This window comes from Pipistrellus hanaki (genome assembly GCF_964339955.1).
Source record: "Pipistrellus hanaki genome assembly, chromosome: 14".
In the NCBI taxonomy this organism is placed as follows: domain Eukaryota; kingdom Metazoa; phylum Chordata; class Mammalia; order Chiroptera; family Vespertilionidae; genus Pipistrellus; species Pipistrellus hanaki.
This window is the reverse complement of record NC_140516.1, coordinates 33,776,693-33,794,640: the sequence shown is the minus strand read 5'-3', so window position 1 is coordinate 33,794,640 and position 17,948 is coordinate 33,776,693. Positions and strand designations below refer to the sequence as shown.

At 51.8% G+C, this 17,948-nt stretch overlaps 1 protein-coding gene across 1 annotated transcript; it reads right to left on the bottom strand.

Annotated features, from left to right (window-relative positions):
- Window positions 1–335: 335 nt before the first annotated feature.
- FFAR4 (free fatty acid receptor 4) lies at window positions 336–16,969 on the bottom strand. Its single transcript, XM_084903760.1, has 3 exons — window positions 16,328–16,969; window positions 8,866–8,994; window positions 336–2,199 (listed from the first exon to the last, which is right to left on the bottom strand). The coding sequence occupies exons 1-3, from the start codon at window positions 16,898–16,900 to the stop codon at window positions 1,810–1,812; spliced, it is 1,092 nt and encodes a 363-aa protein (XP_084759886.1). The 5' UTR covers window positions 16,901–16,969; the 3' UTR covers window positions 336–1,809.
- Between the last annotated feature and the right edge of the window lie 979 nt (window positions 16,970–17,948).

The following is a 17,948-nucleotide window of genomic DNA, read 5'->3' as shown; positions in this document are numbered from 1 at the left end:
GGGGAAACAGCATCTGCCCGATGGGATGCAGTGAGGATTCAATTAGAGCACGTGGGAACTGTGCAAACACGGGCCATGCCCGGCTGACAGCTATGAAATGTGTCAGGTGGGGAGGGTCACCTCTTTCCCCTGGGTGCAGAGAGCGCTGCCTGGGTGCTGGCATATCAAGGGCCCATGGGAGGCTCCTGGGTCCCCCACCCCAGTGTGCTTGTCCTCCCACCAAGGAAGGAGGAGACAGGTGAGCCCTCCCTATCGTCACACACAGCAGCAGGTTGTCAGAGCCAGGCCCTGCAGCCTCAGTGTGACAACCCAGAGACCCGTAAGACAGCCACACATCACTTCAAAGTAGTTTTAATTCATCAGGTCTATTAGATAAGGTGAACAGAAAATCCCAGTCCTCTTGTCCTCGAGCACCATAAGTCACTTCAGAAGAAGCTTTTCAAGAAACTCCACAAGCAATGGAACCGCTGCTGCTGATGTACTTGACAACTAAGCCATGTGGAGCACCTACCATGTGCCAGGCCCCGAGCTACTGCGCATTCCAGGCATGGGCCCCACCTCCATGTGATGGCATGCCCCGTGGTTCTGTTTGGCTCTGGTTTCTTCTCTCTTCTCTCCCAGGGATAATTCCTAAAACCTTAGGCCTGGAAACACTATCTGATGACTGGCCACATTGTAGCTTCAGGCCCACACTCCACAACCCTGCATCCAGCGACTATACCTACTCTCACTGGATCTCACTGGATCTCACTGGATTTCAAACGTACACAGCCATAGATAAAATTTTTGGCTCTCCCACCCCAAGTTTTCCCCCATTGTTGTTTGTTGGCCCACAATCCAAGCTAAAAATCTAGACATCACCCTTGCATCTTCTCTTTCCCTCACATTATACATTGTGCTTGCTCCATGTTCCCAAAATATGTCCTACTAGAAGCTCAGTGCACGAAGGTTCCTGCAAAAATGGACCTTCCTCCCCCTGGCTGCCAGCACCACCTTCTCTCTGGTCAGAGCTACCTTCCTGCCTTCCCATTGCTGCTCAGAGACCCAGAGCAGCTGAGGTGGAGTGGAACGCCTGCGTTCCACCCTGCCCCCAGCTGCTCGGAGCCTGTGTATGCAAATTAACCCGCCATCTTTGTTGGGTTAATTTGCATACTCACTCCTGCTGGGCTGGTGCATGTCACAAAGGTATGGTCAATTAGCATGCTACTCTTTCATTAGATGACCATTTCTCACCCCTCCCCCGCTACCTGGCCCCCAAATATTGGAGTTTTCCTATATCTTCTGATTTCATGACAATGAATCTCCTAAAGGGGTCCATGGCATTTCTTATAAATAAAAAAGTCACCTTTGGTTGTTCCTGGGAAGTTCCTCAAGCATTATCGACATTAATGAAGAATTCCAAGGCCTTTTGAGTCCAGGGGAGGGACCCAGAGAGGCGGTGGCCCTTCAGAGAACTCTGAGTCCTGGACCAGCTGCAAGATTCACTCCAGAAACCAGCAAGGTGTGGCTTTCTATGCAGGAGATGTGATTGTTGAACAGGAATAAATAAAAGTTTATTACATCAGTCACAGGAAACACACACTGAAAAAGTCCGTATTTCAAGAAACCCATAGCAAATCCTTTCATAAAGGACACAATTCTTTCGCTGAAGGATCGCCCCTTAATTTATTGGTGCCGTGAACGCATTTGCATAGGTCCCATGTTCCTATCGCATGGCACCCTGGGGTGAGGGTCCTGGAGGTTCAGTCCCTCTGAAGACACACCAGTAGCTCACCAGAGTGACCCGCTCTGCCTCTGGAGAGAGATTGACTACGTGGAAATAATAGACAGGTCATTTCTCCGGAGAGACGTGTCTGTAAACATGGCTCCCTTGTCTGGGAAGAAGATGCCCCGAAAGACTTTCCTCCACTCGTTCCTGAAGAGGGACATGTTGTAGAGGATGGGGTTCAGGGCCGCGTTGGCGAACGTGAAGGCCACCACCCAGAAGAAGAGGGACGGCCAGATGACCAGGTCCTGCTTGAAGTTCTGGACCAGGATGAGCAGGATGGTGATGATGATGGGGCTCCACATGATGAAGAAGGAGATCATGAGCAGGAAGAGGGTGCGGAAGAGCCGGAAGTCCTGCTGCGACACGCGGATCTGGTGGCTCTCCGAGTAGGCCAGGTTCACCGTCAGCCTCTGGCGCGACGCCTTGGTGATCTGCGGGGACACAAGCCACGGAGCCACAGTCACCGCAGGGCGATAGCCGGGAGGGCTGGTTCACCAGGAGCACAGGGATGTGGAGATGGAACCTGCTGCCCCTGCTGCACGGGGACTGTGTTGTGCAGAGAGAGCGCCCTTAGGGGGGTTTGTCCACCCTTGGGGGAGGTCTGTCCACCCTTAGGGGAGGTTTGTCCACCCTTAGGGGGGTTTTGTCCACCCTTAGGGGAGGTCTGTCCCCCCTTAGGGGGGGTTTGTCCACCCTTAGGAGAGGTTTGTCCACCCTTAGGTGCGCTGAAGAAATGGGGCACCTGGGTGGCCCCCTGAGAAATAAGGCAGGAAGTCATCCACTCGCAGATAGAGTGGACGTGGATGGAGGGAAGTAAAAGGCCTGCACTGGGTGCTGTAGAAGAGGGATGTGAGGACAGAAGAGGGATGTGAGGGCAGAAGAGGGATGTGAGGTCAGAAGAGGGATGTGAGGTCAGAAGAGGGATGTGAGGGCAGAAGAGGGATGTGAGGTCAGAAGAGGGATGTGAGGACAGAAGAGGGATGTGAGGACAGAAGAGGGATGTGAGGTCAGAAGCACACTGCTTTGGGCTGAACGTGTCCTCCCCCAGATTTATTTGTGAAAACCTAACCTCCAAGGCGATGCTGTTAGGAGGTGGGGCCAGGTGATTAGGTTACAGGGAGGAAGCTCTGCTGAGTGGGATTAGTGATCTTAAGAAACAGATGAAGGGCCCTAGCTGGTTTGGCTCAGTAGATAGAGCTCTGGCCTGCAGAGTGATTCTGGTCAAGGGCACATGCCCGGGTTGTGGGCTTGATCCCTAATAGGGGGGCGTGCAGGAGGCAGCTGATCAATGATTCTCACCATTGATGTCTCTCTCTCTCTCTCCCCTTCCCCTCTGAAATCAATAAAAATAAATTAAAAAATAAAGAAGCGATTCTTCTCTTCCTGATAAACTGAGAACACTCCTTAGAAGTATTCTACTAAGAAAAAAAAAAAAGATAAAGAGATTAATCTTCATTCATCAGCAGTTACATAACAGTCATGGGATGTAGCCAATACAGTGATATGTAATAACCATGGAGGTGCCAGGTGGGGGATCATTAGGTAAGTCATAGGAATATCTAACCACTATGCTGCACACCTGAAAAACTAATTAATATTCAATATCAACTGTAATTTAACGTATTTTGAATTAAAACCATTAGAAGAGAGGCCCAAGCACACTCCCTGGATATGGCTGCCGTGGGAAGACACAGTGTGGGGTCGGCAGTCTGCAGCCTGCAGGGGGGCTCTCACCAGGATCCCCATGCTGGCACCATGATTTCCCACTCGCAGCCTCCGGAGTGGTAAGAAATCAATTTCTATTGTTTATAAGCCACATCATAAAAGGCTCCAAGGGGGCTGCCAACCTCTCCAGCCCTGTTCTGTGGGACACACACACACACACACACACACACACACACACGCTGCTCAGGAGACGTAACCTGCCATCTCAGGTTTGCATGCCGGAGGTCACACTGGCACACCCAGGCCTGGAAGCTGCTGTGTAGAATCAGGTCAGAATGTGTGTCCAGGTGAAAGCTGCTTCAGCTGACACTACCGTGGCCCACGGACCTAGGAGAGTGACGGCTGGGCAGGCTGGTAGGTGGGAGGGCTGCAGGGAAATGCCACCACCACTGGGTAGGGGTGTCACTCTGATCCTGAGTGCAGCCCGGTAGACACATAGGAATGATTCAAAAGCAGCCTCATCGCTCGTGCTGCCCACATGGCCTGCCCAGAAGGAGGAAGTCCCTGGTACTGTGTCTTATACATTTTTTTTTTTTTTTAATGAATGGTGGTGATGCATGCTCCTATTTACTGAGCACTTATGTGCCAGGCCCTGTACATATCACTTGGTTTATCTCTTTAAATTCTCCCAGCAGTTCTGTGACATATAATGTACTTTGAGGATCCCCATTTTACAGATGAGGAAACCAAGGCTAAAAGAGGTTAAACAACTTGCCCAACAGCACCCAGTGCTTGCAGAGCCGGGCTTCAAACCTTGGCAGTCTGGCTCCAGCCCATGCTCTTAATCTTAAACTAGTTCCTTCCCACTCTCTCCTATCTCTGTCAGTGGAAAGCCTCTGCCCAGCCTGTAACTCCAAGCTCTAACTCCAGGAGCTCTGAGAAGGTGAACCAGCTTCCTGGTTCATCTCCTGCGTGGCCCCAGCAGGGCTTTGTTGCAGGAAGTCACAGGGCACCTGCCACAGACACTGTGTCATAGACGTTGGAGCGTCATTCTTGCCTCTGAACCCCGCTCCCCGGGTGCTGGGCTGCCCTGTGGCTCCTGTGCTGACAATGACTGTGAGCAAACAGACAGACACATTGGACTGACTCATGAGCCAAGTAGCTGCGTGGTTGCGTCTTTTTTTAGCGCTGACGGCTGCTACTATTTCCTTCTGTGCCCAGTTTCTGCGATTTCTGGGGAGTGAGAAGGAGAATGGGCCCATTACAATGAGATGTGGCTCCCTCTTCCCCACTTTAGATGACAAGACTAGTCACCTGCTCTCCAGGGCTTTCAATGTCCCTGGCGTTGGGCAGGATGTTTGAGCTGCTTTTAAACGAAATGCTCCATTAACGTCTGAGGATTAACTTTAATCCTTAAAACAAGCCAGTGGGGTAAGTCCTGTCAGTACCCATTTAGGAGCGAGAGATGAGGCTCTGAGCGGTGGAAGTGACTTGCACAAAGCCTGGAGATCGAGTGGGGGTGTGTGCCTGGGCGGGAGGGGTGTGTGTGTGTGCTGAGTTCTGCTGCAGGGAGAGAGGACAGCGCTCCGGGAATGTGGTCCACGGCCACCTGCACAGCCACCTGGCACTTTATAGAACACACCTGATGGGCCCACTTTCAGACACTCTGCTTCTGTGGGCCTGAGGAAAGCCTAGAAATCCACATTTTCACAGACGCCCCAGATGAGCCTCACCCACTAAAGCATGAGAACTATTGGTCTGGGACAACAGACTTGAACTTTCTCCCAGACCTTTGAGAAGTCACTCTAAAAAAATTATATATATTATATGTAAAATATATTTCAGAGAGGAAGGGGGGCAGAGAGAGAAAGACATCAATGCTGAGAGAGAATCATTGATTGGCTGCCTCCTGCGTGGGCCCCACTGGGGATCAAGCCCACAACCTGGGCATGTGCCCTGATCAGAACACGAACCATGACCTCCGGTTCATAAGTCAACATCAACCACGGAGCCACAGGGGCACGGCGTGAGGAGTCACTTGTTAAATGGTTTGAGACTCGCCGCCTTCATCTGAAGGCCGTGAGGGAACCTTCTCTCCGCCTCAGACCCTTCGCCTCTCCATGCCACCAGACCATGGCTGCTGACAGGTGGGCGCAGGGAGCGGCTGCTCCCCACGGACCAGGCTCAGGTCCCTGAGCGCTGGGTCTCTGGGGGCTGCTTGGTCAACCAGCAACTTCCCAATTAGAATCATCAGACAATGAATGGCCTCCATCCTTCCAGAGGGCCCTCCTCCCTTTCCATCGGCAAACAGGCTTCAGCGCTGGGGAATGAGGGTCAGGTGTGGGGAAAGGCCTGCGGGTTCACTGCCCAGCACCTTCACGCTCAGCTGAAACATTCTGCTTCTCAGGTAAGCTCCGAGATAGAAAAGCGGTTTCCAGCTTTAAGCCACAGACGCACTCCCATGCAATACACATGCATTGAGCCCCTTCTATGTGCCAAGCACTCTTATAGGTGCTGGGTGTATAGCAAAAAGCAAGGGCACCTGCCTACCTGCACTTCCACGTCAGTGTGTAGAAGGGGAACAAGAAACATACAAACAAAGGGCAGAAGCATCTCACCTTGCCATGGCAATGGTTGCTGGGTGACAACATAAACCAAGCCCCAACAGCTAACATTGACAGCCCGATCGAAGGTACTTGGGAGTGGCTGGGAGGCTATTGCCCAGGGAAACTGTTGATTGGGAAAAGCCATGGAAGATGTATAGCCTGTCTGAGTCATGGGTGAAGAGGAAGCAGGGCAGGCAGGAGGGCAGATAAGACGGGAAGACGTCTGTCTGTGCTCCATCCTGACCAGGGCAGAACCAGCAATGAGGGTGGGGACTTGAGAGCAGCTTCCCGGAGGAGACTCTTGGAGCGCCAGCCCAGAGAGGCGCTCTGTGGGGAACAGAGTCCTGCTGTCAGATGTAGCCATGCTGCCTCCTCTCACCCTGGGCTGGAGATCCCCAGCATACACTCCCATAGCACAGACTCTGAGGAGTCCTGCAGCAAAGAAATCCATGTAACCTGGATTAGCCTAGCCTTTCCCAAACTCATTTGATCACCGAACCCTTGCTAATGTCTAACATCCCATGGAGTTCTAGAGAGTGCATCAGGGGAAACTCTGCCATAGAGGAATATGAGATCAGGGCGATCTGGAAGGCCACTTCTCAGGCCTAGAGATGGAACCCGAGTTAAAGTCAGTAGTGGCAGGTGGAAAGTAGGGCTGGTGAGAAAGGGATACGTGGTGTAGCTTTGTGTCCCGAGGCTCCACATGGTTTGCTAATTGTGTCTCTGTAAATATGGCTAATTAACACTGGCATTCAATGATTTTACAGTTATACTCTTGACAGGAAAACTCGGCAAAAACGCTGATTCCGTGTCTCTGAGTATGAATATCTTCGGAGGTATCCTGCCCAGACCCTCCATCCACCTGGCGGCGACTCCCCTGCTTCCAAGTTACCAGCCCGGCAAACCCACAGGTGCCCAGTGAGGACACATGGGATGGTCCACCCAGAAAATGGACAGCAGGTTTGCTAGTAAGCGAGAAGTAATTTTTAAAATGTCTTACATGTGCATTAACATTGTGGTTTTCAAAACATTATCATATCTGCCCTCATTTCGTTGTGTTTAGCCCCAGAGAAAACTGAGTGACTTGCCTAAGGTCACACAGAAATGAAGCTCGGACTAGAACCCGGGTCTTAGACTCTTCAAGCAGAGATTTTCCCGCTGCCCAAGAGGAGAAGGCCCTTTCCTTAGAATAAGTCAGTCCTCCCTCTCAGGCAGCTGAGAAGTATGAGACACGAGTGAAAGGGGAAGACCAGGCCCTCTTGGCTTCTAAGGAACTCTGGAGCCAGACTGCCTTCCATTTTGATACCGCTGCTTATGAGCTGTGTGGCCTTGGGCTAGTTACTTAACCTCTCTGAACTTTGGTTTCCGCATCTGTCATTCTTAGCAGTGTTAAATGAGTTAGTTCCTAACACACTATAAATATTTGTTAAATTGTTTTTTAAAATAATTTTAAATTATTTCTATTTATCTTCCTTATCCCCCCACTTCTTTTAACATAACAATAGCAGCTAACACTTAACTCGTACATGGCACTTACACATGCTAAGCGCTATTGCAGGCACCTTACAGACCTTAACTCTAGGCCTAAACTGTCCTCATACCATTGAAAAGCCCCAGAAGGGGGTCACTTGAAAGAGGGTCAGAAGTCCACAGGTGGGGGAGAGTCTAGGGAATACCACGGGACTCAGGATTAGCAGACTCGGACGGAAGTGGGGCTGGTGTTGAGCATCTAAAACAGTGACAGATCTCAGCACAAAGGAAGAGCCATAAAAGTGGCCAGACAGCAAGCAGGACCTACAGAGCCCCACTTCAATATCCCTGTTTGCCAGATGACCTGTAATACACTATGAAACCAAGATCTGACAACTATAAACCTCTGAGAGGACTCAAAGGCTTTGCATTCAACCTCAAACAAGCACGAATGCACATCCACACGGTTTTCCTGGCCAGCACACACATGTAAGCATGCTGCCTCCAGAGGTAGGAATCAGGCTGGCAGGGCTTTTTACATCCCTACATGCTTGCTCCGAAGGCAACGCCATGGCCTGTGTCAGCCGCTTTGGAAAGGCACATTTCCGGGGCTGGGGGCTGGGGGCTGGGGGCTGGGGGTAGCGGGTGGAAGGTGGTGGTGGGAGCTGGGTAAGGTGCTGTTTCTGGAAGCTGCTCCGGGAGTGGGGTCAGTTTGTGAGCTGGGTGTGCGTGCTGGGTGTGCTTTTCTGTCTGTACATTATGCGTCAATAAAACATTGTAAAAGTGTGTATTCTCTCACTACACTGCTGTGTGTGGTAGGGAAACAAGGACGCAATCCTAAAGCCCATAAAATAAATTATGTCACAGCTGTATGACAGAAGGTCATCAAGCCGTTAAAAATAATGAGGCAGAGATAAAGGATCTGATATGGGAAGATGTTATGTTAGAGTGTTAAGCAAAAAAAGCAAGTTAAGAAGCAGATAGTAGCATCTCAAATCTGCAAAATAGTTGACATTTGATCATTTTATATGATTTATCATGCACATAGAATAAAACTATGTATATATGTAAATAACTTGGAAAATACACAATGAATTAACAATGGGGGTAGCATAGATTTTTATCTTGTATGGTACACAATCTCCATATTTTTTAAATTTTTTGTAATACACTTGTATTCAGTGATTAGTGACAAATAATAACAACCATAAAGGTGTAACTTTTCTTCTTGCAGGAGGGGTAGATCTCGGCAGTGAGCCAGAATTGGGCTGGCGTGAGCCCTAAGGTAACTTCTAACCTAGAAATGCTAAGACTACACCTGCGTGAAGGTCAGCTGCGGTCCGGAAGCACACGTACCTGTAAGATTTTGGAGTAGCTGATCACAATGAGCAGTCCCGGCACCAGGAAGTTCAGAGTGACGAAGGACACATCCCAGGAGATTTCTCCGGCGAGGCTGGGCCAAACCAGTGTGCAAATCAGAATTTCCTAGTCACAAGAAGGAAGAGGAGGTCATTTAAATGCTAGCTTCTTATTTGGCCTTAAGCCCATTCCAGCTCGGGGTTTACCGGGCACCCTAACACTAATGTGTTACTTATTGGTACACTACCACACAACGGACAAGAAATCCCAGAATCCCTTCCAAGGGCCACACAGCCCCACTTACAAATCATCTGCCTCTGACCTCATAATAACTCAGGGTCACAGGCTGATAAGAGCCAGAGTTAGTTCCCAGGCATGACTCCAAGCCCAGTGCTCAAGGCAACAGGGTCCACATGAAGGCACAGTGTTCCTTTGGAGGCCGTTCAAACGTCTGCAAGTGTCATGCTGCATCAGAGAAGGGCATGGCTGACGCCAAGGCAATGCTGGTGCCCTGACTCGGGAGTTCTGTCCCTGGGGGCCTCTTCCCAGAGGAGCACATGGCAGCCCCAGACCAAGACGCAAGCACAAACCTCCATCAGCTCAAGTGGTGAAACCACTGGAAAGTGGCCAAAGAACCTGCAGGTGTGACCTTGCTGCTGCCACTGTGTTGTGTTGAATTCAAATATTTGGCCCTAAACAGCGGGGACATTACTGAATAGTTAAGAGGTGCTGCAACAATGTCCTCTGATGAATAAGTAGGCCAATGAAGATACTGCAAGATATCTGATAGAAGAGCCCTATCTATCTATCTATCTATCTATCTATCTATCTTTCTATCTATCATCTACCCACCCCTCCTCCCAACCCAAATATCCTGTGCCTGCTTCACGATAGGACCAAAACTGTTCAGGAAACAAGTTGCTCTTCCAAGCATTTAACATAGGTTTTGTAGAGTGTATTTGTGTAAAGAGACCATATCATTGATTTCTGGTGAACAAGGCATCTTAACCAATGTCCAGAAGAAATATTATCATCCATAGCACCATTCATTCACTCATTCATTCATTCAATATTTACTAAATGCTATACTAGGCAAAGAGTTTTTTATCATTCCTCAATATGTATCATAATTAGGTGGTCAAACTCATAATACAGTCAAGTAGTCCCTTCTTCTCCTATTCAGTATCAACAAAGCACTTAGTCCACACCAGGTAACACTTTACATACATTATCTCATTGGATGTTCACAACAACCTTATGGAGATGTATTATTACTATTTTTGCAGATGTATTATGTTCACAACAACCTTATGGAGATGTATTATTACTATTTTTGCAGATGTATTATGTTCACAACAACCTTATGGAGATGTATTATTACTATTTTTGCAGATGTATTATGTTCACAACAACCTTATGGAGATGTATTATTACTATTTTTGCAGATGTATTATGTTCACAACAACCTTATGGAGATGTATTATTACTATTTTTGCAGATGTATTATGTTCACAACAACCTTATGGAGATGTATTATTACTATTTTTGCAGATGTATTATGTTCACAACAACCTTATGGAGATGTATTATTACTATTTTTCACATCACACAGAGGAGGAAACTAAGGCTTCGAAACATCCTCCTCAAATAATTTAACACTAATGACACAGTCCTTGTGAATTGTGTATTTTCCCTTAAGAGCGAAGGCCAACTGTGGTAGACAGTTAGACGTGAGCAAAACAAGGACGAGGGGCCAGGTACAGGAAGTCACCAGGACAGAAAGCCTGAGTGCCTAACAATTAGCAAAACTGGGAAAACAAGAACCTCACCCCAGGGCATCCTTGGTTAAATGCAGTGTTTAATTTCATTTTAAAAATTTAAAAGAAGAAAATCAACAAACACCAGGCCCACAGTCACAGCTCTAACTCGATGTTATGATTTTGTTTCTGTGGGAAAGTCGATTTGACGTAAGTCGTTTGGATTCTAGGTTGTGACTCACAGGAGTCTGGCAGCGAATCAAATCTGGAAGGTGGGGGCAGGAGTGTTACAATAGTCTCCGCATGTTTGAGATGTTTCCTGATTTAAAAAAGGAAATTTGAAAGCCTAAAGTGCTAGACCCGCTTTGTTACTGAGCTACAGAAGCAAAGCTGGCTGAGTCAACAAGTGTCCTTTAATCCGTTTGCTCAGCCACTGTTGACCCAAGCCGTGGTGGCTGAGCCACGGGGAGGCCACAGAGCGTGGGCTTGGGCCCTGCAGCCAGGGAGGGAGAGGCTCTGGGTAACTTCAATGCAGGGCATTGGGCTGGAAGCGCCCAGCAATCGACAGGTGCCAGGAGAGAGGAGCCACCTGGCAGAGCTGCATCCTGGAGGCTGTGTGAGCTGTGTCTGAAAGGATGGGGCTTCCGGGGAAGAGAGAAGCTGGAGCTCAGCGTCAGGGCCAGAAGGGATGAAGGCAGGAGGCCAGGCACATCGTGTGGTTAAATGTGACTTCCATCCTCCCCAGCCCAACCCCCACCCCTCCCTCGCACACTCATTTCCATGGCTTCTTTTCGCAGGTGATGCTGAAATCTAGTCTTTTCAGCCAGTCTTCTCCTGAGCCCAGACTCACCCCACTCCCCTGAGGACATCTCTGCAGGGTGCCTCATGGGCATGTCAAGCCTCCCACATCCCACTCGCAAAAGCTTCCACCTCCTGCAGTCACTGACTCCGCCTGGAGCTGCCATTCCCCACGCTGCCAGGAACATGGGCACTAGTCTCCTGCCTTCTGCCTTCTGCCTCCCCACTCAAAGGAACCTCAGAATTCCATCTCGTAGCTATCCACCCACAGATCTCATTCTAACTTGTCACCCCCTCCCAGACCAGGCCATCTCTCCCTGAAGGGGAGTACCTCCTACTGACTATGGGCTATTTCCTGCGCCTGCAATGTTCCTTCAGTCCCCCACATCCTTGTCTGGCTGCCTGCCTCTCCTCTTCACACTCTGCTAGATACACTTCTTGTCTAAGAAGACTCCCCTGTGGATAGGGCCATCTTTCCACACGCGCTGCTCAAACTTGCCTTCTCCCCACACTGGCTGACTTACAGGCAAATGCCACCTGATTCCAGCTGTTTCCTGTCAGCGTCTCTAATGATTGTTCTGATAGGTTTTTTTTTTTTTTAATGTGTTTTAAAATTGAGAGAGAGAGAGAGAGAGAGAGAGAGAGAGGAGAGAGAGAGAGAGAGAGAGAGAGAGAGAGAGAGAGAGAGAGAGAGAGAGAGAAAGGGAGGGAGAGAGAGACATCAATTTGTTTTTCCACTTATCTATGCATTCGTCGGTTGATTTTGTTTGTGCCCTGACTGGAGATTGAACCTGCAACCTTGGCATGTAGGACTATGCTCCAACCAACTAAGCTACTTGGCTAGGGCTCTAAAGATTCTTCTGGAACACCCCGGAGGTCACTTCAGAAATCATCCTTCCGGTCCCACCTCTTCAAACAGAAACTGTAAGACTTCAAGGTCATTTTAAGGAACTTCGAACCCTACTTGCACATCTCCTCTCCTATCAGCTTTCCCACAGAAAAGAAAGAAAATATCAATGCAAGCAATAGACGTACTGTCTTTTATCTTATAAGCGTCCTCTAAAGTTAACAAAGGCAAGCAAACTGTGTTTCCTGAGCCAACCCACACTCGATAGACACACGATGGCATTATGGGCCTCATCTTAACCCCGGGCAGAGTGGGCCGTGGGACCAAGGCTCCTAGGGAAGAATGAACTCCGGAAAATGACAGCAGGAGGAACAGACTGACCCCAGCTCAATTCCAGCTCCACCTCTTACCTGCTTTCTGGCTTTTGGCATTTCTTCCTCCAGGAAATAAACATAAGAACACCTGCTCATGGGACTGCATTCTGCCAGGGCCTGGGACCACCTGCATGCTCAAAAAATGCACTTCCTCGAAGAGGTTGAGAGAGTCGTGGGCATGTAGCCCGTGGTGAGGGCAGGGGGAGGGCTGCTCAGCAAATGTTTGTAGAATAAATGGGCCGCACATTCTGGCCAGGGTGGACCGTCCTCCCCAGCTGCCGGCGAGGGTCACCGCCTCGCCGGGGCCACGGCACACACAGGCAGGAATGCCGTTGGTACAGGCTGAGCTGACCTGGCTAACATGTCTAAGTTACTGGGATGTGTCCCCCCTCTTAAAATGGCAGCCTATTGTTTCACAGCAATCAGAAGAATTGCACTGTTTAAAGAATGTTTAAAATATTTCTAACCACAGATAAGGAAACTAATAATAGCTGGTAATTTTTGAGCCCTTAACCGTGTCTGTGCCAGATGCCGGCCGGCCCATTTCCTGAACCTTAGTCCCCGTGACAATCCTAGAAAGTGAAAGCCTGATATCAGGCCCGTTTTGCAAAGGAGGAAAGTGAGGTATAGAGAAGCAGGACCGCTCACTTGCCCCTGTCACACAGCTCCTGAACGAAAGGCAGAGATAGGATTCAAACTCACAGCATTTGACTCCAAAGCCCACAGTCGTCACATCAGATTACACAGCATTTTCTGAAATGTCCATTATTTCATCCTCCCGGCAGGGAAGTCACCCTGGGTTACCCTGGCTGCTGGGCACCCACTGCCCAGATGTACAAAGGGAATCATGTTTTCGATTTGGTGGGGGGTCCAGGTGAGCAGAAAGCCCCCTGGCCAGCGCTCCCTGAGGGCAGAGCGCCAGCTTGTGCTCGGGGTCAGGTAGCTCATTCTCTGCCCCTGTGGTTTGGGTAGGAGAATGTTCCCCATCCACAACCTCCATATTTCGTGTCCGAGTGGGAGGTGGCAGGCCAAACCTCCGGCCAGGAGGCGGGCGGTAGGGGGCTGAGAAAACAAGCCTTTGCTGATTTTAACAGGAGACTTAGTTCAGCCTGGACCAGATTGTTCTTTTTAATGGCCTCACTCCCTTTTGTCCCTCCATTTCTCACTCTCTAACTTATTTCTTAAACCACTGGGCTTGTCCGCTCACCTATAAAATGAGATGTTTCCTGCATGCTCATGTCACAGCCTTTGAGGAACCATGGTTTTTTCTGTTTGTTGGCTCACTGGCAGGTGCACGGTGGGGATGGGTGGGGGGAGGGGGAGGGAGGCATAACACAAAGGGGAACAGAGAGGAGGGAGAGCTGGAAAGGACTGTAGAATTCTCATTACACGCTCCCTCTCCACCTCCACTAATTTCCGGGAACAGGGCTCCTGTCACCAGCTCACCTGTCCCCCAGTCCCCTGCGGGGCTGTAAGAAGCCATTCTCTCCCTGTGGCTTTGCCCAAATCCCTTTCCTAAGGCTCTGAAGACAAGGGGGTGTTTCCGGATTAAAAGCAGAGGGGTCTGGACAGAGGGAAGGCCACCTCACTCCGATCTCCATGAGAGCGCCTTGCAGGGAACCCTAGCCCTTCTGGAAGCGGAATGCAGAGGGCTTTGACCGGATCCACAGCCTCCCTCTCCCCCAGGGGTAAAACACAGAGTGGAAAGACATGGAAGACAGTTGTGTGTCCATGTCGGCAAGCAGTTGTAGTCTGGGCTTTTGGCCTGGAGGCAACAAGAGCCTCATTTTTCAGTGTTACTTGACAGGTACCTAGGCGTGTACCCACTTAAAAACAACCGTAAAAGAGAGAGACACAGATACACATCTAGGAACATAAGATACCCTTAAGCTCTATCCTTCATTCTGTGATTTGCCATTTGTTTTTGTAAAAAAAAAAAGGGGGGGGGGGAGGGAGAAATCCCTCAAGTTCTGTTTAAAAATACAGAAGCACTACCTCAGTGAGGGAATTACTTTAAAAAAAAAAAAATCAAAAGACCAATCAGTCTTCAAGCAGATCCAACCGGTCTGGGGTGAGGCCTGGCCTTCCACTTACTTGAGAGCATCTGTGTGGTCACCTGGATCCTCGGGTGTATCTGGGCAGAGGAGGCCAGCTGCCCATGGTCTCCCCATGCCCATGGTGCCCACCAGCTCAACTAACCCCAGCTTTTCTGGCCCCCCTTAAAGAGACACACCACAGGCTCCTATTTTTTGATCAACTGCCACGGGCCTGAAACAAACCAAACAAGGAAAACCCCACAATGTATTCCATGCAAGACATCAACTGTTAAGAGAGAGACTTTTAGGATTGAGGTGTGTTAAAAAGGTACTGCTTACACAGGATGCAGACTTCTCCCCCAGTAAAAGGTGACAGACAGGGCAGGGGAGACCCCCAGAAAAGCCCACCTCTGTGCCCAGGCCCTGGAAGAGACACCAGGGAGGCAGTGGACGAAGCTCTAAGCCTTCTCCTCACCACCCTCCCCTCCCCAACCCTGCCTCCCCCCCTTCCCACCCCTCTGGCCACAGCACACGCCTCTCTTTGGGGCTGTGGTTTGTGTCAGGCTGGCTCCGGGTGCCCACCCTCCCTCCTAGGGCCAGGGCTGAGCATCCCTGGGGAGCAACCTCTGGAGGAAGAAGGAGGGGGAGGGAACGCAGCAGCCTGGGGAGGCTGAGCCGCCTGTTGGGAAGGTGCACAGACATGAGTCCTGCCGCTGCCCCTGCCCCTCCTCTCAAGGCGCAGGAAGACCAACACACAGGGGCTGACGGCCAGAACCGCCGGCGGCTGTCCTCCCAGCCCGCGCTCCAGCCCTGAGTCCCGGCGTGAACCGCAGCTCGCAAACCCTGCCGGCCCAGCCGGCTGGCACCGCAAACAGACCAGCATCCGGGGGCTGGAGCGCGGATGTCATGAGCGTCCGCAGAACTGTTTTTAGATGGTGGACCCACACCCACGATCCCAATGACAACTGGGGGTCGTGCTGCTCTGAATAAAGCTCATGGGCCCAGCCCCTGGGACCTGCGGGCATTTCGGGTGCCCAGGATATTCTGAAACCGCCCATCACCCGGGTTCCCGGGGCAAGCTCCCGCGGGCTGGTCTCAACCTTCCATCTCGAAGTTGGAGACACTGAGGCTCCAGGAGAAAGCACAACCCTCTCCCAAAAACCCCTCTCCCCCAGGCAGGATTGGTCCTGGGGCCTCTAGGTCTCTAATCCCCTTTCTCCCCGGTGCATCCACATGCACCTGCGCCCTCCAAGCAGGGCCCGCACCAGCTCGAACTGAACCTGCTGAGTGCGACCCCAGCTCCTCCTAGGCTACTCCTCGGCCGGCCCGGGCTCCGCTTCCCCGTCTGCAGAGTGGGTGTGACGGGCACTGTCGCATGGGATTCACCACTCCGAGTCCCCTAAGTTCCCTCTGGCTGGCTGTGAAGCCCCGTTATTTCACTACTATTGCAATGAAGAGTAGGTGCATCTTACAGACATTTTGGGGACCCCGCTTGCAGCATTTGGGAGGGCGTTTACGGGACCCACATGGCACGGTTGCCGTGAAATTCAAGAGAGAAACTCCACAGCCAAGGGCCTATCATCGCTGCTGTGAACCTTCATCCCCGCGGCCCTTTGATCCCCGTCCTCCCGCCAGCGGCGCGCTCACCTGCTCGGAGCCGGGCAGGCGCTGCGGGAGGACGTGGAAGAAGACGCAGAGCGGCAGCGCGGCCAGCGCCGAGTAGCCCCAGATGAGCGCCAGCAGCGCCGCCCGCGCCCGCGGCCCGGGGCCCCGCACGCCGCGCTGCAGCCGCACGATGCACACCACGCGCTCCAGGCTCACGGCCGCCAGCGTGAGGATGGTGACGCTGCCGCTCAGGGTCATCACGTAGAGGAGCAGGTGGCAGGCGGCCGGGCCCAGCGCCCAGGCCTCGGTCCAGCGCACGGCCAGCACGAGCGGGATGGCGCCGGTGAAGAGGAGGTCGGCGCAGAAGAGGTTGAGCACCAGGCAGGCGGTGGTGCCGCGGCGCCGGCGGCGCGCCACCAGCACCAGGGCGCACGCGTTGCCCAGCAGCGACACCGAGAAGATGAGCGCCAGCACCACGGTCTCCACGGCACTCAGCACCAGCCGGTGGTCGCCCTTGACCTCGGAGAAGAAGGAGAAGCGCGTCCGGTTGTCCGGCGCCGGGAGGCGCGGGGGCCCGGTGCCCGCGGCCGCCGCCAGCGCGCAGTCAGGGGACATGCCCGGCGGCCGGCGGCCCGCAGCTGTCTGCGAGCGAGGCGCTCCTCTGGGACGCGGCTGCGCCCGGGCTGGGGCAGAGGGAGGGAGGGAAGGAGGGAGAAAGGGAGGGAGGGAGGGAAGGAGGCGGTGGCGACACCTCCCCGCTGACCCCCTCCCGGCGGGGGAGCTCGGGCGCTGGGCGTAGCGGCTGAGCCGGGGCGCGCGGGAACGAGGAAGTGCCGGGCTGCAAACACCGGGCTGGGGCCGTCCCTGCGCAGGAAGGGGGTCCGTTTAGATCAGTGTTTCCCAAAGTGTGGCACGCGTACCCCCAGGGGTACGGGAAGAGTTTGGTGGGGGTACGCGTTGCACCGGAGTTTGGTGGGGATATGCACTGCACCGTGCTTAGCTGCGCCTGATTCTAAGTTCTCATGAGTACGAGGGGTACTCGGCGTCACGAAAATTATAGAAGGGGGTACACATATGTCAAAAGTTTGGGAAACACTGGGCTAGAAAGAGATTCCATAATCTTGTTCAAGTTGTAAAATAACCAGCTTGCTTGCTGACACAGTGGAAAAGGGGCAAGAGACTGAAATGAAGGGAACTTAATTTGTGTTGGTGTCTCTGTGTTTTTAGGGAGGGTCCAGTGTGGCAGTCCCAGTGCTTTCTGAGGGGAGGGGTGTGTGGGGGTGTGTGCTTATTACCCTGTCAGGTGGATTTGAGCTGACAATGTGACCTCTGACCTGAGGGGGCAGTTTGCAAGTCCATGGGAGATGTCCCGCTTGAATCTTGACTAAGTTCAAGTTGTAAAATAACGAGTTTGCTTACTGACACCGTTGAAAAGGGGCGAGAGGTTGAAATGAAGGGAACTTCACCCGCAGGTTTGGGAGCGCCCCAAGGGCTGAGAAACCCCCACCCGGTGAACCCTCGGAACCCCTGGGGGCCTCTCCGGCCTCTCCCATATTCCAATGGCACCCTTCAAACCACCGATGGAGCTAACATTGATTCTGGAGTGTCAGAGCAGGACTGTGGAAATCACTTTGGCCTGCGCTGGTCAGGCTTCACCAAAGAA